At 51.4% G+C, this 22,763-nt stretch overlaps 1 protein-coding gene across 1 annotated transcript; it reads right to left on the reverse strand.

The window, feature by feature from the left end:
• Positions 1–1,032: 1,032 nt before the first annotated feature.
• SDC4 (syndecan 4) lies at positions 1,033–19,828 on the reverse strand. Its single transcript, XM_058036191.1, has 5 exons — positions 19,716–19,828; positions 6,180–6,321; positions 5,258–5,310; positions 4,833–5,016; positions 1,033–3,511 (listed from the first exon to the last, which is right to left on the reverse strand). The coding sequence occupies exons 1-5, from the start codon at positions 19,788–19,790 to the stop codon at positions 3,360–3,362; spliced, it is 606 nt and encodes a 201-aa protein (XP_057892174.1). The 5' UTR covers positions 19,791–19,828; the 3' UTR covers positions 1,033–3,359.
• Positions 19,829–22,763: the final 2,935 nt, after the last annotated feature.

Consider the following 22,763-nt stretch of genomic DNA (forward strand, 5'->3'; position numbering starts at 1 on the left):
AAAAAAAAAAACCAACAAAAAGTGACAAACGTAGGTTGTTCCAAGCAGCAGCACTTCCAAGAAGCTGTCAGAGGCAGGAGAACACGGAGCTGGCAGGGTACGTCAGCCATGTGCTGACAAACAGCAGCTCCCATGGGCACTGCAGGGCCCTGGGAGCACAGGGCTCTGCTTTTCCTGGCACTGCAGGAGACTCCCAGAGCACCTGAGAGCACACCTGGCACAGGGCAGGCAGCAAGGAGCAGAGGAGCACGTGCTGCTCCCTCACCCTGAGTGCCAGTCCCAATTTGTTTCCTCTGTCCGTGCTAATCCAAAGCACCTGGAGCAGGAATTCCCACCGGGGAGAAGGGAATTAGATTTTCTCGAGGATGATAATCCATTTAAATGCCGCACTTGTGAGGAGCCTCACACTGTTCCCAGTGAGCAGCCCCTGCTCTCCCACCCGCCGGGGAGAGGTGAGCCCTGTCCATTGAGAGCAGCAAGCTGGCAGAGCAGGGGGGCTTGGATGAACTGCTAGCAGATTCCTCCTGCCTGAAAGTGCAGCTGTTTAACCCCAAACAACACGAAATCACTGTGGACTTGCTCCCAGAGCAGCTGATCAGCTCTGCACCCTGCATTGGTTAAACAGGGTTGGCTTGAAACTTGATTAAGCAAAACATCCAGTGCACTGCTTTCATTTCAGGGGACAGGCACAGGGGATGTGCCTTCAACCTCCCTCTGCCCCTCCTGATCACAAGGGGACAGCACTCTCAGAATGCCATCACAGAACTGATCACAAGCAGGACACTCACCCCATGGCTCTGTGCTGTGCCTGCTTCACCTGAGCAGCTCCAGAGGCCAGGGCTGCTGCTGCTCTGGGAATCCTGCATGGCTGAGCACTGCAGGCAGCTCAGGAGCTGCTGACAAAGCCCCTTTGAGCTGCAGGCCAGGTCCCAGCCTGCCTCCCCCTGCAGTAACCAAGCAGTTACACAAACATTTAGCTCCCAGTTATCCGGCTCCCAAAAGTAATTTCAGATCAGAAACAGTCCAAAGAGACAGTTTTAGAAAGTACCATTTATTTGAGGGGAAAAAAAAAACCAAACAAAAAAACAAAAAAACAACAAAACCAGTAACAGTGGAAAATCCCCAAGAGCAATTACACAAGAGAATGTGAATATCCCGAGAAGCAGCCACAGCTCCTGCCTGCCTGGCAGTGCTGTCCACAGGCAGTACAGCCCTCCCTCTCCTTTCCAGCCTCCTGTGAACTCTGTGCAGCTTTGAGAGCCTCCCAGAGCCCCCAGTTTCCCAAAAACACTCATACTGGGACTGAGTCACCCAGAGGAGGATCTCTCCTCTGCCCTGATGTCTCAACACACATTCCTGCCTCACCCCGACAAGGGGACACATTTTAGTCTATCTCCTCTCTGGATTTGGCCTCAAGCCCACAGCAAAGCCTCAGGAAGGAGCTTTCCGGAGCTATGAAGATTTCCAAGCAGCCTTTGCAACTGCCCGGCTCAGTGCTGCCTGCTCAGGTGCTCAGTCTGGGGAGCCACGCACAGATTTTCGTCTCACACCACGTCAGACTGGGAGATGCAGGAGGACCCAGCTTGCTCATGGTTCTGTAACACCTTCCTGGCACCAGGCACACATCACCCTCTGCTCTGGGGACTGGGGGCTGCTCCCACCCTCAGGGGAGGTTAAACAGGGGATGTTAGAGATCCAGAACAGGGGAGTTCAGAGCTCAGAGCCCTGTGAAAGCTCAGTGCTTCCCAGTGGGAGATGCAGAGCTCAGACCCAGCCTGCCCTGAAGCAGGGCTTGGCACAGCACCACAGGGGACAGAAAGTTGTCACCTCCACACTGAAGCTCCCAAGGGCAGCTGGAGGTGGGGATCTCTGCTCTGACTCTGTGCATCCAGCCCTGCACATCCGGACACAGCCATGGATGCCCCAGGCTCCTTCCCAAGCCCCTGGTGCTCCACACAAGACGTTGGACAAACAGCAGCACAAACAAGATCAAAAAGCCTCTTACACACCACACCATAAGGCTGCTGAAGAATTAACTCCAGCCTTTTCATTCTCATCTGTATATATCTCAGTAAAATATATAATATATAGCTCTATAGGACTGATTGAAATATATTACAGCCTAGGATTACTCCTGTCTTTTCCCTACTTCAATCATATTTATGCATCCAACTTTGCATACAGAAGTTATTGCCTTGAATTTGTAATTGAAATTCACAGAATAAAGCTTAAATAGTTTTCACAGAGACTCATTATATTAGTGTTTTACATAAAAAGGATAAAAGTTACCAAATGAGAAAGCAGCCATTTCAGAAACTATAAATAATTCTATTTTATTTTAAAAAATCCTAGAAAAGTTATGAGAAAACCATAAATATCTTTACCCTCTATAGTAGCTGCTGTAGAACTAGAAGAAACCTGTAACACTCTGTAACTAACTCTGCTTCAGTTCAGAATAGGAATCATATAAAACAGCATCTCTAGAGAAATGCCCGGCCAAAGGAAACACAAAGGGATTGAAAAAATAAATCTGAGGAAATTAAAAAAGTAGATTATTTTTTTATTATTATTTCAAAACAATTTCTACAAACTTTATATAAACATTAGGCTATTTTCTTTAAAATTTTGTTATAAAAAAAATCCTACAAGCCGTCCTTAAAAAAAGGTAAGAGACTGAAGGCAAGGAAAGGGTGTTGCCATAGCCAAACACAACTGGCTGTCCTGATTTCATCGACTAATGACCCTTGCCTGGGGCCAACAGGAAAAGACAGAAATCTCCTGGGGAGGACATTCCCATAGGCCCTTTATGGCATTCAGGGATATGGAGCCCTCGTGGGCCTTTTGCTCCCTGATAAGGCAACATTATCTGTAGTGTAAGAGATTCATAAATAGTTCTCCACAAAAATGCTTCACATCAACAGCCTGCTGCAAGACATCTAGTAGCAAGATTTATATATAAAAAAAAAAAAAAGCCATCTTCTATGGAAGCAGCCAATCCCAGGACAGCACGCAGGATGCAAACACATGGTGTTTGCTTCCATACAGTCTGGTTTGTGTTTATATACCCTCCATAAAAACCAAGCAGAAAATTTGGCATCTTTACTCTTTTTATGCTAACTTATGGAAAAAAAAATACACTGAGGTTTTTTTTTCAGACTCTTTGTATTTCATTGGGCCCTTGTTAGCTGAGTGGGATGGGAAGGGTCACGAAGGAAGTTTGTTTTTTCTCAAAGTCACTTTGAAATTCAATCCAAAAAATAAAAAAAAAAAAAAACATTTGTTCACCACATCTCATCTGAGGGCACAGTGTTTCAGTACAGTCTGCTTGTCCCTTGATGGGCACAAGGTGCTGCTGAGCTTTAGGCATAGAACTCATTTGTGGGGGCCTTCTTGTAGATGGGTTTCTTGCCCAGGTCGTAACTGCCCTCGTCCTTTTTCTTCATGCGGTAGACCAAGAGCAGGATCAGGAAGATGGCAAACAGGAGACCCACTGCTCCTCCTGCGATGAGAGCTGGGGAGGAAAGAGACAGGAATGAGCCTGGACAGCCCCAAACCACCACAGCTCCAAGAGCAGCAGCCTCAGACAGGGTCCGTGTGCCTGTCACGGCCTGTGCTGGCACTGTCTGCAACAGCAGATGTTACTGGGGAAGGCCAGGAGGGCTCCCAGTCCAGCCACAGAATAATCACATGTTCCACACTAACCAGTTTGAGCTAATCTTCCAGTTCAGTCCAAAAAAGAAATGTTGATGACAAAAGATGTTCTCCTTGTATAGAGACAAAACAAAAAAAAAAACCCAACCCCCCAAAAAAACCAACCAAACAAAAAAAACCCCAAAAAAACCCTCAAAAAGACCACAAAAATACCTACCAAAAAAAAAAAAAACAAACAAAAACAAACAAAAAAACAACAAACAAACAAAAAAAAAACCCACCACCCAAAAAAGCCCCACCACAACCCACAGAAAAATGGTACAGCTCCAATCTGAATGCTTTGTTAGCAACCTGTGGGAGCACACCCTGGGGACTGTATTTCAATTCATCAACACCTAATTACCAACACCACTTCCCTCAAAAAAAGGAAAAAAAAACAAAATCAGAAAACCTCAATAGCCAAAACCCACAAACCTGCAAAACACCACCAAGATTTCCTCTCTCCTCACACCAAGCATGGCCACAACAGTCACTCAAGTTTATTCCTTGTTGTGACACCTATTGCTTGCACTAAATCAGCTTCTTTGCTAAATGGTTTTGCAATCCACTCTTCCCATCTCTTCTCTGACTGGGAGGATGGCTGCAGATCAGCACAAAGGGTTTGGGTTTGTACCTGGGCCATCAGGCCAAGTGCTTGAAGCAGCAATGTGCTGGGGACACACCTGTCCCACACACTGAGGGGAAGGCACTCACTTGGTTTTGCTCTGGACATTGGTACTCAGATTCCTACAGCTGGAACCCCTTAGAGGGGCTGCTTGGCTCCTGGCAAAGCCCAGAAAAGGCAGAACTTGGGCAGAGGTTGGAAGGAAAATGCCTGTGCTTGATATGAAACTGATGTCACTGCTTTATGGCCAGAGACACCTCTTGTAGAGGCAGTACCTGGGTGCAGAGCAGCTGCCACATGAGTCAAGCCAGCAGTCAGCTGGCAGGCTCAAAAATGAGCTGTTTATCCCAGCAAAGGCAGCAGCAGGCTCTGGGAGGCAGAGCCACCCTGCTGCAGGCAGCCACTCATGGTAAAGCAGCTCATTCCCCAGGGAGCTGCTCCCCAGAGAAACAGGGAACAACAGAAGCCATTCTGATTTTCATTATTAATGATTTACCCGTTCAAGGTGGAGTATTACCTGTAAGGACTTCTGTTCTCTCAAAGATGCTGCTGTTGGCCGTGCTTGCCATGGAGATCTTGTTGGACAGGTTCTCCTCCAGAGGTACAGCTTTGTCTGGAATGATTTCATTGTCCACCATTGTGTTTTCCTTCTCACCTTCTATCTTTCTGCCAGTATCTCCAGGGATATAGTTGTCAGATATCTAGAGAACACAGACAAACCACACCCATCAGCAAGCAGCACCCAGCCTGCCCACAGCTGAAACCAGGAGGGTGTGCAGGGAATGCAAAGTTTGCTCAGAGCATTACAAACACTCTGTGCCTGCTCATGCAGGTGGATTTGTCTTGATGCCACGTCCTGCAGGGCAGGAGGGTGCTCAGAAGGTTTCACAGACAGACCAGGGGAGCTACATGCTGCTTAAAGACACACTGAGTAATACCTACCAGAGGGGTATCCATGGTGGTCAGATACAAGCCATCTTCAGAGTCTGGGTAGTCTGCAGAAGGGGCAAAAAAAATAGAAAGGGCTCTCAAGGTTTGGCCTCATTACATGTTGTTTTTACAGGATTCAGACACTTCCTGCAATACCAGCAACTGCACATATTAGGACTCTTGTCCTCTACAATTCCCCCTTATCTCCTAGCACTATTGATCACTGAATGGCTTGGATTGCACAAGACCACGAGGTGAAATCTTGAAGCCAACACCTCTCCACGGGGAGGGATCTGAGGCTGGACCCATTGGCCCTGCAGAGCAGGTCTGCCACAGCTCCCCAGGTGATGCCAATGGAGGGCACTGCTCCCACCACCCACCCCTACAGGATCCTCCACCAAACCTCCAGATCTGCCCAGACACGCCAGGCACCGATTGCAGCATTTGTTCTTTTGCTTTTAGAGAACAAATGTTCACATAAAGGGACACAGAGCTACAGAAACTGGTTTGGGCAGGGAGCTTTGCATGTCACAGAGAGTTCACTTGAACACCAGTTACTCCTTTACCTTGTTTGGCCTCAACTGAGACATTAACTTTAAGCCTTTTAACACTGCCTCAACAATAGATTATTTTTTTTTAAAGTTTCTCAGCAGTTCTTTGGAGTTCAACAGGAAAAAGATCCAGCCAGCACAAGGCTTTTTTATTTGCAGCAAGACAAGCTTGGCTGGACTCCATCTGTCCTCCCTGAGTGATTCAACATCACAGCACCACAACTCTCACTGTTCTCATCTGAGTGACTGGAGTCACAGTTTTCATCTCCACCTGGCACTGTGCTGTCTCTGCAGCTCTGGCTGTGATTTAGCCCATCACTCAAGGGCTGGTGCTGAAAGAAATTCCACAGCAGCTGCTGAGGGAGATCCACTCCGCCACTCACCTCCTGACCCAGATGTCTCATCTATATCTAACCCATCAGAGGTTAAGTGAGGCCTGAATTCACCAATGTCTTCATCATCTGGCAGGTCCCCAGATGCAGGGTAGTCCAGCCATCCAGCATTCATGGTTTCAGTTTCCCTCACCTGTAAAAATGGGGGTGGAGACATGTTAAACACATGTTAAATATGAAACAACTCTCCAGAAGCGTTTCACAGAAGGTTCAGGGCCTGAGCATATCACTTCCACCAGAAAAAAAAAACCCATTAAATGCTGAATTTCCTCTCCGTCAAAAGCATTATCTTTATCAGCTGAATTTCCCTAGAATTTCTCAGAACAGAAGTGAGAGCCAGGCTGGGAGGGGAATTTCCTGAGGGCTACACATTGAAGAGGTTCACCCAAACACACAGGGTGAAAATATCACAACAGGATCTTGGTCAGGAGTTTGTGGCAAAGCATTTGGAACAGCAGCACCTTCAGCTTGTGATAAGGGAGAGTTAGGAGGGAATTGTAATTCCCAGGGAAAAAGCCTGATGGGTGTAGGGCAGTTTTTTGCATAGCACCACAGCTTCATGCCAAAGCAATCCCTCACTCTTTATAGGAGAACAAGGCTATTTTATCAGCCAAGGGTTAAAAGCTGCTCTGTGAGTTCAGCTGAACTGCAGTGCAATACAGGCTGAGTTCAAGAGCACTGCTATCAATAATGACCCGCCTGAAGGAAGAGCTTCCCCTGCATCACCTTCTTTAAAAGCATGTAAACAAACAAACCCATAAAACATCTCCAGGATCCAAAGGCCCAAGGAGTGCAGTCACAGCAGGAAAGCTGGAGAGCCTCCCAGATATCAGCTGTTTGCCCACAAGGGCAATTTGCACACCAGAGCTCATTTGCACTTGGACCTTCCAGGAGCCACAAGCCCCAGTCTCCTGCCCTCACCAAAGTTATGCAACTCCCCAGAAGTATTCCTCCTCACCCCACAGCCCTGGGGCCAGGCCAGTGAGGGTACCACAGGTATGAGCTCTGGGGTTGCTCAACACCACCCCACAGACTCCAGATGCTTCCAGAGCCATGAAATCACCACCAAGGAGGGGGCTCAGCCCCTTGCCCCAGGCCAGAGGCACAATGCAGATGGACAGGTCCCTTAGCTCGGGGCTAAGCTGACAACATTCTTCTGTGCTGGCCTCACAGGACAGCTTGGGGAGCCTTGACAAAGGTTTTGTCCAGCCAGAAGAGCACTCCATGAGGGTTTTTCTCAATGCAAAGTTTCCAGGCTACAGCCTCACTGGGGTGAGGAGGATCAGGGACTGCTGGGGACACTCAGAGCTGGATGGCAGCACCACAGAGCCCTGGGGTCACCCCCTGCTCACCTGGCCAGGTGTGGCCCATCCCACAGCCCAGAGGGGTGATGAATGACATCCGCTAGCTATTGATCCCTAACCACGGCTAACAATCAGCCAGGAGCCATGTGTCAGCTTCCTCTGCCCACAGCCCTGATTCCAGCCCCATTCCCCTGCCCACAGCCCCGATTCCAGCCCCATCCCCCTGCCCACAGCCCCGATTCCAGCCCCATCCCCCTGCCCACAGCCCCATCCCCCTGCCCACTGGCACACAGGGCTGGCCACAAACAAGCACAAGATGTTTCTCAGTTTGCACCAGGAGCAGCAGCAGCAGCACTGGATGTGCTTTTCCTTGCTTATTGAGGCATTTTTAGTTTCCCCAGCAACCCCTCTACAGGACAAGCAGATGAACAGCCCAGAGGGCATGAAGTGCTGAGGCCAGACCCTCTCTCCCTGCTATGCCAAGCCTGGCACTAGGTGCTGGGAAGGGGGCTGGGAGCAAAGGCAGCTTGGAAGGAATCCTCTCCCAGCCTGGAATCAGGCATTCCTGCCGTTATGGATCACTTGCTCCAAGACAAATTAATTTCAAGATATGTGAAACCCAGCCTCAGCCAGCCCTGCAGTGGAAGCTGCTGCCAGCAGGCAGTAGCTGCTCCCAGGGCAGCTTCTGGCCACTTCATGGAGGGGCAGGAAGAACTCAATTCCTGGGGCTGGGGAGCACATCTGCTGCAGATCCCAAAAGCCCTGCACCAGGCACAGATTGGTGTTGGCAAGAGCTGTGCAGAGCCACACCCCAGCGCCAGCTCACCCTGTACTTCACCATGAGTCACAGGCAGCAATGTCCAACAAGGGCAGCTCAAGAAAAGCCAGGTTTAAGCCCTGGGGTGGCTGGACAGCCCAGTGGCCTTATCAGATCAGCCCAGCCACGAGCTGAGTGGTGGCACACAGCCACAGTGATTAGTGCACGCTGTGGGCTGCCTATCAAAAACCCCTATTTAAATCAGCACACACAGTGTTTACCAGCAGGGCACATAACAAGGAAATTACTGACTCACAAGCATAAATAAGATTAAATGGGAGCGTTCCCTGAGCTCATTCTTCATCATCCTCTTGAGCAAGGATGGGGAAGTTCCTGGAGGCCGCCAAGAACTCCTCAAACCATACAGGAAACTTTTCTTGTGGGCAGTGGCCTCACATGACAGGTTCATCCAACAGGGAAGTCCAAGGGCTGCTGGGCACCTGCACAATTACTCTCCAGGTTTAAAGGCAGGTCCTTCTAGGAAGCAGCCCTGCCTGGGAGCTGGGGCACGGCAGGCTGGGAAGGGTTAACACTGCAGTGCAGGGCTGGGGCAGGCACATTCCTCACATACACACCTGTGAGAGGGCACACACAGGCACCCTCACAGCTCTGGGCCTTCCCAAGTGCCACATAAGAGCTCCCTGGAGGGTTGTTTAAAGAAGCACATCCTTTTACAAGAGCACACAGTGCTCCCTGCAGCTCTGCTGCCTGGTGCACCACGGAAGGTGTCTGTACATCCTCTGGCTTGCACGATGTGGGAAAAGCTCTGAGATGACCACAGGAGGATGGTCAGCACTTGCCAAGTCACCCCTGGCACATCCAGCTGAACACCTCCTGCAGCTGCCAGCTCTGAGCCTGCCTTCCCCACCTGCTGTCCTGCGCTGGAATCCAGCCTGTGCAGCCCCACCTCACCCTGGCAGCTGAAATGCACTCCTACAACCAATGTGCTCCTCTCCAAGAGGGGTCTGTACAGGAATCAACCTTCCCTGCAGGAGTCCAGTTCAAGGATTTCTTCCTCATGTTAAGCAGCTTTATCCCCAGTAAGCACGAAGGGAGATTAAACAGTTGAAGCTTTTCCTGCCTGCCAGTGGCAAAAATAAATAAATAAATAAGAGTTTATTCCCTGCCAGACAGCCAGCACGTCAGGCACGTGAACTGTGAGAGCCATTCCTGGAAAAGCTGGGCACAGAGGGCTGATGTTTGAGACAGGCTGCACCAGTGGATGAAGGCAGACACTCTTTGCTCAGTGGAGACACAGGAACAGCACCCCTGGGAGCCCAGGCAGCCCTGCTGTGCTCCACCCCACGCCATCCCACCCCCTTTCCTGCTCCTGGGGTTTTCCCTTGCAGCCCCAGAAGAGCACTCACCTCCTCTCAAAACAAAATCAGCTATTTATTGAGGCAGTGAGCAAAGTTTCTGTGCAATGTGTGAATTTCCCCAGCCACTGGCAAGTCCTGGGAAATAACAAACCCAGGCAGCTCACCTGCCCCAGCCTACATGTCCTCACCACAGCCTTTGCAACCCTTTTGAAAAAACCCAAATGGTGTTTTGGGGCAGAGACAAAGTTTTCCAAACATGGAACTGGCTTTTACAGCTGTCCCTCGCCTCTGATCAAACACAGAGTTCATTAAAAGCTCCTTTGAAGGGTCACAGCCAGCAAGCTGCACAGGGAGTCAGACCTGCAGGGTACTCACAGTGTACAGAGCCCTTTATCAAGTTTATAATTTCAGCATGGAGACCCAGCGCTCGCTCCTGGCCTCCCTTCCCAGCACTGTGTACATAAACCTGGGGGTAAACAGGAACAAGGTGAAAGTCAACCTTTCCTAGACAAAGGCACGTGGAGCTGGGCCAGCCTGGGGGATGGCAGAGGCACAGACCTGTTAACCCTGTGTGCCCTGCAGGGACAGGTGGGTGTAAGGTGTGCCCAGGGCTTCTCAGGCTCTGCACTCAGGGTCAGGGTACGGATCACCACCTCATCTCACAGCAGCAAGCAGCAAAACACAAAATAAAATAGCCACAAAATAAAATAGCCACAAAATAAAATAGCCTCCCCAGCCCCTGTGCTGTCACAGACAGGTGTCACCTGCCAGCACCACAACACACAGCATAATCAGGAAGGGCTCCTAAACAACACGAGCAGCTGCAAGGATGCAAAGAGCCCTGCAAACCACAGAGCCCAAGAGAGGGGATTTCCATACTTCCACCCAGCTCTTGCAGGAGCCCACAAAGCAGGAAGGTTTTAAAGATCACACCAAGCATGTGAAAGAGCAGGGGGTAGGAGTGAGCTCACCCCCTTGATGCCCCAGCATCTGCTCCCCCAAAAGCAGAGGAGCCACACAGCATTGGAAACAGGGCAGCTCAAATCAGGGTGAAACTGCCAGACAGAGCTCATCTCCACAGCAGGGAGGAGTGCAGTGACAACAGGCAAAGACTGCTCTATCTTCCCATCTAATAAACATTAAAAAACCTTATTAGAAGTGACATGAGCTTCCAGCAGAGGCAGCTCCTTCCACACAGGTAAGGGAAGGGTCTGTGTTACCCCACAAAATACCCTTCACTCCCTTCATGCTTCAGCTCCACGTAAGGGAGAAGAAAATAAACACCCAGAAGTCAGTTTAGTCCTGAGAGCAAAGCAAATATCAACATTTCAACTGAAGTCACACCTAACTCCCTAAACACACCAGCCACAGTAAAATAATAAAAAAAAATCCACTTGTGCCAGCTCCTTGTGACCATGCCTGGAGGTATCATTTTACCACCCATTCCTGGTCAGTCTGTCCCACAAAACTTGCAGCACACACGGCCTGCACTGGCCTTTGTGCCAAGGGACAAAAGTTACACAGCTCCCATCCAGGCTATGTTTGCATTTAGTTGCATGACAGGTTCACCTGAGGCTTCCAGACATAGTTAAATACCACCTTTGCTCCACACTTCCCAGGCAGCCCTAGAGCAGGGCCAGCCTTGCACATCTCCCCTGACAGCACTCCCACCACAATGACCCAGAAAGGCAAACCCACAGCAGTGAGGAAAGGTGAAATCAGAGTGGAGAGCAGCCCAGGGCTTGCAGGCAGCCCCAGCACCCACAGCAGCTACTGCACGGTCTGTGCCTCTCACCAAAGAGGGGAAAACAACTCTTTTTAATTGTTCTCAGTAGCAAAAAAGAGGGTTTTGCTCAATAAGACAGCAGAAGCACGAGGCAGGCCGGGGAACTGCTGAGCTGCTTAGAGCATCCCTTGTTCCAGGTGAGCCCAGTGCCTGTCCAAGCAGGTCTGCACCTCCCAGTGTGCTCACCCTGCACAGCCCACGTGCAGAAGGCACATCCAGCCCCATCCCAGCCCTATCCCTCTCCCCCCTTGGTCAGTCCCTGGGTGATTCTTTAAGCCCTGTGGCCACGAGCAGCTCTCAGGGCTCATGTGGCAGCAGAGCCATAATCCCCGTGACAGTGACAGTAATCCCGGGCTCCCAGGGCCACTCCTGTCCCCTGCAGCAGGGATGAACCCTCCCAGCCCTGCCTGCTCAAAATAGGCTCCTTGCACTCACAAAGTCAAACCTCAGCCACCTTTGAGCTGCTCCTGCTGACACACAGCCTGCTCCCTCCAGCCCACACCACACTGCAGGAGCAGGAGGACAGAGAGATTAAAAAGGAATGAACTCTTGTTTAACTGCTTTTGCCTGACTATCAGCCAAGAGCAAAGCCATAAAGATTGAGTCCTTTGCCAGACAGGCACATGCTGGGATATGTTTACTGCAATGGTGGCAAAATAGCTGCTCAAAACACTCAGTTCCCAGCTCCACACTCAATTCCCAACTCTAAAACCTGAGTGGGAAGGAGATGACTGCTCCCCACTCCAGCTCAGGGACATAAAGCTCTGCAGACAGTTGCAGATGGCTGTGTCTTCATCACTTGCCCTGAAGCCAATGAAGAAAGCTTAGAGGAAGAAGAAAGTTTGGTTGTGTCTTCATCACTTGGCCTGAAGCAAAATGAAGAAAGTTTGGAGGAAAACTACAGGAGGAAAAAGCAGGAGTTCTCATGTGACTCAAGAGGAAAACAACTGTGACAGACATTTCACGCCCCTGAAGGGTTCTCCCGGTCACAGGCCATGATACACACCTAGTTCATAAAGAGATTAGTTTTTTTAATGGTATTTACAAACCTAATCATAAGTAGTTCATATGCTTCACTATCCAGAACTCATATAAGAAGCTGGAAAGATTCTGTTCAAGCTTAACAAAAGGAATTTATGATTTTTCCAGCTCACAACTCACTCTGAGTTGCCCTAGTCTAGAATAAATGTTTCTATCCTTGTCTGTGGAAGAAAAAAAGGATATAAATGCCCCAGCAAAGCAGCTTTTCCATCAAGGATGGCTTTTCATGCTGACACTTCAAACTTGGGATCTCACATGTCCCACTTCCCCCACATGCCAGGAAGAAGCCCGCCCTCACTGCCCTTTCCTAGAATCCAGCTACACCCCAAGGCTTCCCCGAACACGCACACAAGCAGAATTTCCACTCTGCAAGAAATCTCTGACGTGCACTTTTGGGATCTTTCTGCTCCCCCATGCCAGAGCCTTAGCAAAACTCAGCCAGGCAGCCACCCAACTTCAAAGGGTGCCCTTCCTCCCTAGCTCACCATGCAGCTAATCTCAGCTTGTTTGTACAGCCACGATTCCCAACGCTGCGGCCTACAAACGCTTCCCCTCCCACCATCCATTTTAATCTAATCAGAAGTAGCAGCCCAAAGATTCAGGCTTGGCCCAGGCTGTCGAGCTCTGCCAGCAGCACAGTTATGCTATTTCAAAGCAGAGGTGCCAGCAAAGAGCAGCAGCAGGGGAAGTTATCGGCACAAAGCACTCGAGACACTGCTACGCTATCAGCCATACCCAAGTGAGCATTTATACAAACAAACATTTCACCAGCAGGGATTTTCCTGGCTAGCTGCAGCACCACGGGCTGGGTTTCCAGGGCACGGGGCTCGGCGGGGATTTTTTGGTTTGTTCCTTCACAAAGACATTGCCTGCTTCTGGCTTGGCTTGGGCCCAGAGAGCAGCAGACACAGAACGTGCTGTTGGGGATAATACAGCTGCAGTTCAGGAAACCTGTCACTTCCAGAAGCATTTTCCTCCCTCTGAGGGCTCTGAACTCCCTGTCAGGTTCCTTCCCCTCTCTGAGCATGGGGTGAGCAACCAGCAGCAGCTCTCCAGCCCTCGCTGACCACATCTGTGCAGCCACAGAGGCAGAGCAGAGAGACCCAGGCGTTGTTTTGGTCACTCCTTCCCCTGCAGAGCCATGCCGGGCTGGACGAGCGAGTCTGGGAGCAACCAACACGCAGGACCTGCTCCTGGTCCTCAGCCTCAGGAAATTCGGAATTAGCGCCAAGAACAGCCCGCACACAAACAGTCTCCTGCAAGATCCTGGCTCCAGACCCTGCTCCGCTGCACACTGAGGAATTGCAATAAATATTTACCTCGCTGGGGAACAGAATCTTCCAAGCAAAAGCTCCTGACATCAGTAAGGGACTGTATTTCCATTTGGAGAGTAGGAGCTTCTCTGTTTTTAAAGCAGGGCATTAGCCCATTAAAGCAGCTTCTGCCACCCTCCTAGCACCACAGCAGGCAGGATCTGTCCCTCCACCTATGGTTCCACTCCTCTCCAGGCCAGCACAGCAGCACACCTGGTGCCCTCCTCCCAGCCATACTCATCTCAGTCACTCTGCCTTCTGCACAGAGATTTCTGGCTACTGTGCTGTGCAGGCCACTTCAGTGCAAGTCCAAGCACTTTCACAGTCACTAATACACATTACCTTTGCCTTTCATTGCTCTAGTTCGACTGTGGCAGCAGCTAAAGGGCAGGAGGCAGGGTTAGCCTCACAGCAAGGTAAGTGGGGCAAGGCCACATCTCTGTATTCAAGTTGGACAGCAGCACAGTTTTAGAGGAGCAATGGTGAAGATACCCTTTTCCCTTCAGCAGCTAAGGCAGAGCAACATCAAGAGATAAATCCTTCCCATGGAAGGCCTTGCTTTCCCTGACAGAACAGGATTTGTTTAAGCAAGGAGCAGCCGTGGTTTTGGTTGACATAAGCCCAGCTGCTTGGGTAACAGTGCTATGGGTCTTCCCAGTCTCCTTCCTGCCCCAAGGAGTGTCTCCCTGAGATTTTAATTAACTGCTTTGATTTTTAAGTTGGCCCAATAATTTGTCTAACAAGAGCCTCTTGGCATTTCACAAGCAGAGTCTCAGCCTCAAAGGATTTAAGGCTAAAACTGACAAGAGTGCAAACTTCCAGCAAAAATAAAGACTTTTACAAGAAGCACACTTTGCAAGTCAGCCAGCCTTCAGAAACTGAGAGGGACACAGCTATGCATTGCATGCTTTCCCCTCCTACGCTGACATTTTCTCCAGATTCAGGATTAAGTATTTAACCCCCTCTTTTAAGACTTTACACTCCTTTAGCTTGCTTTGAATGCTTTCAGTCATTTCAGATAATACTGCTGCTTTCCTGTCTCCCATGCAGCTCTTGTTTCCAACAGTATCTGCCTGAAAATGAAGGAACCACTGCACTGCCAGAGCAAGTTACAGCTCCTCAAGACAGTTCCATTTTCTGCTCTGTCCTTGCCAACCCAACTCAGCTGCTGGCAGCAGTCACACGGCAGAGCCCGACAGCTTTTCTGCCCACCAAAGCCACAACCAGATTAAACAGGAGGCAGCAGCTCGGTGCCAAGGGCAGCACAGACCGGGTGCCAAGCAGCAGCACCAGTTTTGCCTGTCAGCCCCTTTTCCAGCCCCAGAAGAGATCCACCTCTGCTCAGAAGTCTGAGTCACTGCTTTGGGTAAGGGGCCAGGGCCGTTACTCACAGGTGACAGCAGTGTCCCCGGAGCCGGGATGCCAAGCCAAGTGCCAGAAACCTGAGTCAGAGCATGACTGCTGCAAGTCAGGGCAGCAGAGCTGGTCCTCGGACCAGCAGCATTTACTGGACAAACATTCAGGCACACGCTTAAATACAAAAAACTAAGTCTGAACCAACCCAGCAGCACAGCCCTAACTGCTCATTAGGGTAGGATCTTTTACAGCCCCTCGGAGCAGAGGCTTATTACAAGTGCAACTCTTTAACTAGGCTGCCCTGTCTATTCAGAGCCACCAAGCCCGGTCTCATCACAAGAGTCTCATTCTAGTGCAAATCATTTGAATCCTTAATCTGGAGCATTTGCATTCCAGCGAGTCTCAAACAAACAGCCACACATGCTCCTCAGCAGCAGCCCCGAGGTCAGGCGTGTGCAGGGCTCGTCCCCTCGCCTCTGTAGTGCTTCAACTGCATCAGCTTCTCCTCTGAGGCTGCAAAGGCAGCACAGCCCGGCTGTTGTTACAGGGCATAAAGGAACAGGATGTACTGAGCACAGGGGGAGAATGCAGCTGCAAGACCTAAGAGCAGGCTCAAGAGGATAAATGTGAACTCAAGAGCTAGGAAGTGTTTTGAAGGATGGACGCTGAGTTTAGTCTGGCCCAAGTGATAGCTGGGGAGCTCTGCGGGATCACAGAGCCATGACTACTTCATCAAGTCATCCCAAGTAATTTACATGGCAGACTGTGGAACCACAGCTACCATGCCACCCTTACAGGTAGAGATACTATCACTAATCAAAAAAAAAGCCTTTAAACCTAAGTCCATCAATCCATTCATTTGAGGGAAAACAACTTACAAAATACAGCACAACTTAGGGGTAACTTATAGTCAAGGGGATTCAAGCAACCGGGATATTTCTAACAGAGCATTTAGCAGCACCTAAAGGGTGGAAAAGTAGCTGTAGGAGTCAAAAGAGAAGGAAAAGTAGCTGTAGGAGCTGTGCTGAAGCCTGCATGCTGAGCAGCAAGCCACTGTGCCCCCTTCCCCACCAGCATCAATGGGAATGTCAGGTTAGCAGCTTCCAGCTTGTGGTGGAAGTGGGATACACACATTTTGAAAAGGCACTATAGGAAAATCATGGCAAGGTCACATTAGGCTCTAGTTCAGGTATTTGAGAGCAAATGGCCTCCCCAAGCCATTCAAACAGCTCAAGGCAATAGTACAGCCATTAGGAGAGGCTTGGAAGGGAAGGAAGAGGGGAAGACACATAGGAAAAACATCTTCCCTGTTGCTGGACTGGATGCAGAATCTCCAAGTGCCTCGACAGAGAGCAACCAGAGGGGCAGGAAAGAGAGCAATCAGGTTGGCTGACAGCCTTTACTTCCCAGGGTGAATGAGCCTCAGCTATCACAACTCTGAAAAGCACCAAGTTCAGCCCCAATTCGCCTCTTGCGTAAGATGTTCGGGAAAGCTCTGAAGCACAGGAAAGCACTCTGCAGCATGGGAGCTGGCAGCAGGGGGACAGATGAGAGCTGGGCAGCAGTGCTGTTCCCCTGACTGTGCCCCAAGTGCTGCAGGGTGACTGCTCCTACCCATGGAACCCCCACATCATCCAAGGTGCTCAGCAGTGCAGGGACCCAGCAGCCCTGCATGGTCCCACCTCACCCCAGGAGTTGTGCATGCAGTTCAAGAAAGTACAGGGTGCTAAAGGAGCTGTTTTTTTCCTACACATAACAGTCATTTCATCCCAACAACTATAGGTTTGACTTCCAAAAGTCATGAGCTCCTTCCCCTTCAGGGCTGAGGGACATTGCTTCAGACTCTGTCATTTTGCTGCTCTGTGTTTTAGGGAGACTGAAGCAAAGCAGAGATTTGCTCTAAATGTGAGCATGGCAAGTAAAGGTAAAATAAAGTAAACCACGCAGATAGCAATGTCTTGATTTGATTGGGAGGGACAGATGAGAAACTGGGCAAAGAGCAGAAAGAACAGGCCTCGGGGATCAATGGCAGCAGGACAAGCCAAACCGGTTTTAACATTAATAATGCTGCACTACTTTCCAAACACAGCTATCATCAACAAGACACCAGCTTTGCCAATCAGGAGGCCTCTGAGCATGATTGCTTTAGACCAGCAAACAGAGCCCACAAACAGCACGAAGCCTCCCCCACCTCTCCCTCAGCAATCCTCTGCCAGCAGCTTCTGGGTTGGATTTGCGCTCCTCTGCACTGCTGAGGACACACAAACACGATTTGGTGCTGCACGAAGACTTTTTCTGCAGAGTTCAAGGCACTAAAGTAGGACAACTGCAGCAAGCCTGCAGCCCACTAGCACTGCTCCAGCCCTGCTGAGCCCTTCTGCAGCCCAGGAAACTGAGCAGAGCCCGAGCCTGCAGCAGAGGGAACACTCTCACCCCATGGGACAACACCCCCTGCTCCCCTCCTGTGCTGCCAGGGGCACTGCTGGAGGCCAAATGCACAGGGAAAGCTCAGCCACTCTGCCCAAGCAAGGCAGACCTCACATCTTTTGTTAACTCCACCGATCCCACATCTTGGATGCATTGGTGACTTTCTGTGCATCCCCACTCAAGCATCTTCTGCAGGAAGCCCATCCCTGCACAGCACAGAGGGGAGCATCCTGCCCACGCATCCTCTGCTTTCCAAGGCACTCAGGCAGAGAGGGCTGGGGACCACCTGGGGACATCAGGCACCAGGGGAAGAAGGCAATGTTCTCACACAAAGCTGCGGGGCTGTTGTAACACAACCCACCCACCCACAGCCTGGGCTCCCACGTCACACTGAGGCACTTCAGTCATACTCCCCACCCTCTTACACATCCAGGATTGCTTCACACGGAGAAATCCCATTTACACCAGAAAGCTGCTCAAGGGGAAAAGAGCCAAGGCACTTTTGTTTGTACAGGCGTGGGGAAATATTCAAGCACCGATTCACTCCCAACGTCCATGCTCTTACATAAGCACAAGAAATACAATCCCCATCTTGTTAAGAAACAGCTACCTGTCCTCACCCTGCCCGCACAGAAAAACCAAGAGCCACATGCTGTGCAGCCCTGCACGTTTTGGCAGTGCTATTAAAAAAAAAAATATGGGAGGAGTGCCAGCAGAACTCTCCCAAACCGTGTGTCATCCTTGTCTCCTCCCCTGTAACCCAAACAATTTGTTTGGATTAGGCTTTATAGTAGGCCAGTGTTACTTCTCAAGCATGCACTCAATCTTAGGTAGCTTAAAAGACACGGATAAATATTCCACGTAAATTCTATATAAGTATTTACAGACCACATCTGTGCAAAATTTGTTGTCTTTGTAGAAACTCGATGCTGGCAGACCAGTCCAGTCCCCAGGGACACCAAGTTGCATTTCATACCAAACATGGTCAGTGCAACTTCCAGATGCTGTCTGCCCCAAAGGTTTGCCCTACTAGTTTGGGCCAGTTCCCAAACGACCGATTCACGTGCTTAATGGCCGGGATAAACACACCAGATTAGAGTAAAGTGGATTTGGGCTGCTTGGTTTTAGAGAGTAGCTGACAATTACTACAGATGCTCTCTGTGGGAGATTCCTGCTCCACGATCAGCAACCCCCCAGCAAAACCTTATCAGTTCTGATCGGCCCACCCAGCCATCAGTCCAAAACAATCCAATGTGGATGATTAAATCTACTTTGGGAATCCCTGATCTCCTGCAGTTACCTTAATCTCAGCAGCTCTTTCACACTACCAGAGGAATCCGCCCCGATTGCACTATCAGCAAGATGGTCACACACAAAAACAAACAAACAGCAGGGAGGCCAGAATGCCCAGACCTCCGATTCACCACGGAGACCCCACATGTGCCGGACTGAAGAACATCCAAATGTTTCCCCTCTTTGTACGTTTAAGAGATTTTGAAACCCTCCACAGTAATGCATCGCTTTTCACTCCCATGTGGACGCGAGGAAGGTTTGATAGACAGAAAAAAACATCAGGTACCAGTACCACCAAACTCAGGTAAGGCTGGAAAGCCTATCCAGGTACTGTAACACATCCATACGCACAAGAAAATAAGAATTACAGGATTTTCACGACCAGAAGTTGAAGATTAAAACTGTAATGGAGAGCGGCTCATTTCCACCAGGTAGCCGGGAGCAATCCCAGCACCCTGAGCGGGGCAGAGCGGGATACGTGAGAGGCGGCACAGCCGCGGGGCACCGGGCACGGCGACAACGGGGCACCCACCGGGCACGGCCGAGCGGGGACAGCGCGGGGGCACCCACCGGGCACGGCGACAACGGGGACCGCGGGGCTGCCTCGGCATCTGCCGGAGGAAGCAGCGCCCGAGCCAAGGGAACCGGAGGAAGACCGGGAACGGCCCCATGGCCGTACTTCGCTCACCCTTCCTTTTCCCCGGAGAAGGGCAGACCGCCCCGGGGGGCAGCGGGGGCACCGGCTCTCGGGCTGCCACCGAGCGGGGCGCGACACCCAAGGGTCACCCACCCCTCTGGGCACCGGGAGCCCTTCGCTGCCGGGACAGACCCTCCCCTTTCCCCCCGACCCTCAGGGCCCGGCCGGACTCACCGACTCGGCGGCGGCGGCTTGCAGGAGGAGGCCGAGCAGCAGCGCGGCGCACAGGGGAACACGGGGCAGCGGCATGGCTGGGCTGGGACACACGGAGCGACAGCGGCGACACCGAGCGGAGCGGGCTCTGAACGCGCCCTGCCGCCGCCACCGCCCTTATAGGGACGGCTGGGCGCGGGGCGGAGCGGGGCGGTGCCTCCGGTCTGCCGGGAATGCCCCGCACCGACACCGGGGCTGCGACCTGCCCCGCACCGACACCGGGGGTGCGACCTGCCCCGCACCGACCCCGGGGCTGCGAACTGCCCCACACCGACCCTGGGGCTACAAACTGCCCCACACCGACACCGGGGGTGCGAACTGCCCCGCACCGACCCTGGGGCTACAAACTGCCCCACACCGACACCGGGGCTGCGAACTGCACCGACACCGGGGCTGCGAACTGCCCCGCACCGACCCCGGGGGTGCGAACTGCACCGACACCGGGGGTGCGACCTGCCCCACACCGACCCCGGGGGTGCGAACTGCCCCGCACCGACACCGCGGCTGCGACCTGCCCCGCACCGACACCGCGGCTGCGAACTGCCCCACACCGACCCCGGGGCTACAAACTGCCCCACACCGACACTGGGGCTGCGAACTGCCCCACACCGACCCCGCGGCTGCGAACTGCACCGACACCGGGGGTGCGACCTGCCCCGCACCGACCCCGCGGCTGCGAACTGCACCGACCCCGGGGCTACAAACTGCCCCGCACCGACACGGGGGCTGCGAACTGCCCCACACCGACACGGGGGAAGGGACACTGTGGGGCTGACGGCGAGGGGACACGGAGGAACCCAGCCCCGGACCCCGCTGTGCATGGAGGGACCCCCGCACGGCCCGCGGCCAGCGTCACTGCGTTATGGGGAGCGGGCGGAAAGGAGAAAGGGGAGAAAGATAGAGGAAAAGGAATGGAAAGGGGGGAAAAGGAGAAAGAGGACAGGAGAAAACGAAAGGAGGAAAAAGATGGGAAAAGGGAAGGGAGAAGTGAAAAGAGAGAGGGAAAGCGAAAGAGGGGGAAGAAGTGAAAAATTAGGGGGAAAGGAAAAAAGGGAAGGGAAAGCGGGCGTAAGAAGGAGGAAAGAGAAAGTGGGGGGAGTGGGCACCCAGCATCCGCCTTTGCAGCATTCCACAAGTGACGATGTCACATTTACAGAAAGCCCTGTCCCTGGCAGCGTGTCGCCGCCGCGGTTGCATCACTCGGGGATGGAACACGAAACCGCTCCCTCAGTCTTCTAAGTAAGCGGCAAGCGCAAAAACCCACAGTGATAAAGGAGGCGGAAAACCCAACGGCGCAGTTCAACTATTTCCGTTTCTCTTCTCACATGAATAGCTTTGCCTGACCATAAAAACTTGCTTGACAATCTCTATTTCAACCCCTTAACCCGAGGGGCACCTGAAACACCATAACACTACAGCCCCGTGCTCGTGCTGCAGCCACATCAATTTTTCACTTGGGTTTCCAGCTGGTTTTCTCTGGTTTGTAGAGAATGAAAACACTTCTTAACAGGGAAGCAATGCATAGCAAAGCATATGTGCCATGGTCCCACCTGCCAGGTATGCCAGCTCCTCTTGGTCGGATTCTCAGCCTTCTCCAGCACTACCTGAGAGAACCTGTAGCCTTCCCCCTGTCCCACCTCCAACCAAAAAGATCCCTAAGGTGACGCAGCTTTTCCAAGTGCCTGTTCCTTTGGGAATACACAGCTGCAGAGGGTGTGAGCTGAGATCCATTGGTGTCCTCAGTGTTTACTAGCACTGTGCCCAGGCACAATACCACTGGCAGGAGGGATCCGTGCTGAGCTGGCTTGCAGAACCTGTTGGCACAGTATGAAGTGACAAAGGGGCACTGCTCAGGGCTTAAAAAAAGTAGTTAAGATCTGAAGACAGCACACATGTGGGTAATGGTAGAGCCAACCTGAACAGGCTGTGGGGGAGTTTGCTGACCTGCTCTGCTCCTCCACCTCAGCATCCAAGGCCATCAGGGAGGGGTCTGTGCTATGGGCTGGGTGACTACCCTTCCTTATTACCTTTACTTCGTCACACAGAGGAACTGATAAAAATCGTTGCTGGTGCAGCCAGGGAGCCCAGCTCTCATAAATATCCAGCTCTGGACACTCAGCAGAGGTGGGGAGCAGTGGATGGTGAGGAACAAGAGCACACAGGCTGGGTCAAATGTGCAAAGAATGGTCCTTACCATGACATCTGTCAGACAGGAGCCAGCCTCAGCAGCACAAAGTGGCCAGAAGTACTCCATGCCCCTGAACCCTCTAAATGCCACCTGTATTTGTGTGCATGTGGCCATGACCCCTCTACACGTCCTTCCAGCTAAAGCAGCCACCACAAAGATGCTTTCAAAACCAGCTTTCTGTATTGTGGCTACAAATATTGCTCACTCACCTGTTAACTTCCTCTCCAAACCAGCACAATATGCCCAGCTCCTGGTCATCATACCCTCAACACATACCCCTTCCACCCAAAAATCCCCTCGCATGGCACAGGACAGTGTTTATCCTCCCAGGGAAGTTCTGCTCTGATGGGATGGAGAGGAGTCAGTCTGCCTGGCCTGGGGACCACACACACTGTCCATCCATCTCACATCTGTGTGCACAATCTTCAGGAAAACTGATCTTGGGCTTCTGGAAACAGAAGAGAAAATTAAACTACAGCCTAATGTACTTTTCGGCCTTGAGAACAAATTCCTGTAACTTTACTGATGACATTTTTAACGTGCATTGCGTAGATCCACCTCCCTTCCTCACACACACAGAAACGTTCTGTGACTGTATCTCAAGAGAATAAGAGGAAATGCAGTCATAAAAGTCATCATATGATTCTAAACTCATGGCCATAAAACAGCTGCCTTCATTTTGCCCTTCAAGTGTTTCCTTTCAAGATGCTGACATTGTCCTCTCTGGAATAATGCAGGAAATCCGTGTGTATGTGACACTCTGAGAGAGCAACAGGACAAATGGATTAGAGCAAAAATGTCCTTTCCTGAAACTTCACCAC

The sequence above is a fragment of the Melospiza georgiana genome, chromosome 17, assembly GCF_028018845.1.
Source record: "Melospiza georgiana isolate bMelGeo1 chromosome 17, bMelGeo1.pri, whole genome shotgun sequence".
Lineage (NCBI taxonomy): Eukaryota > Metazoa > Chordata > Aves > Passeriformes > Passerellidae > Melospiza > Melospiza georgiana.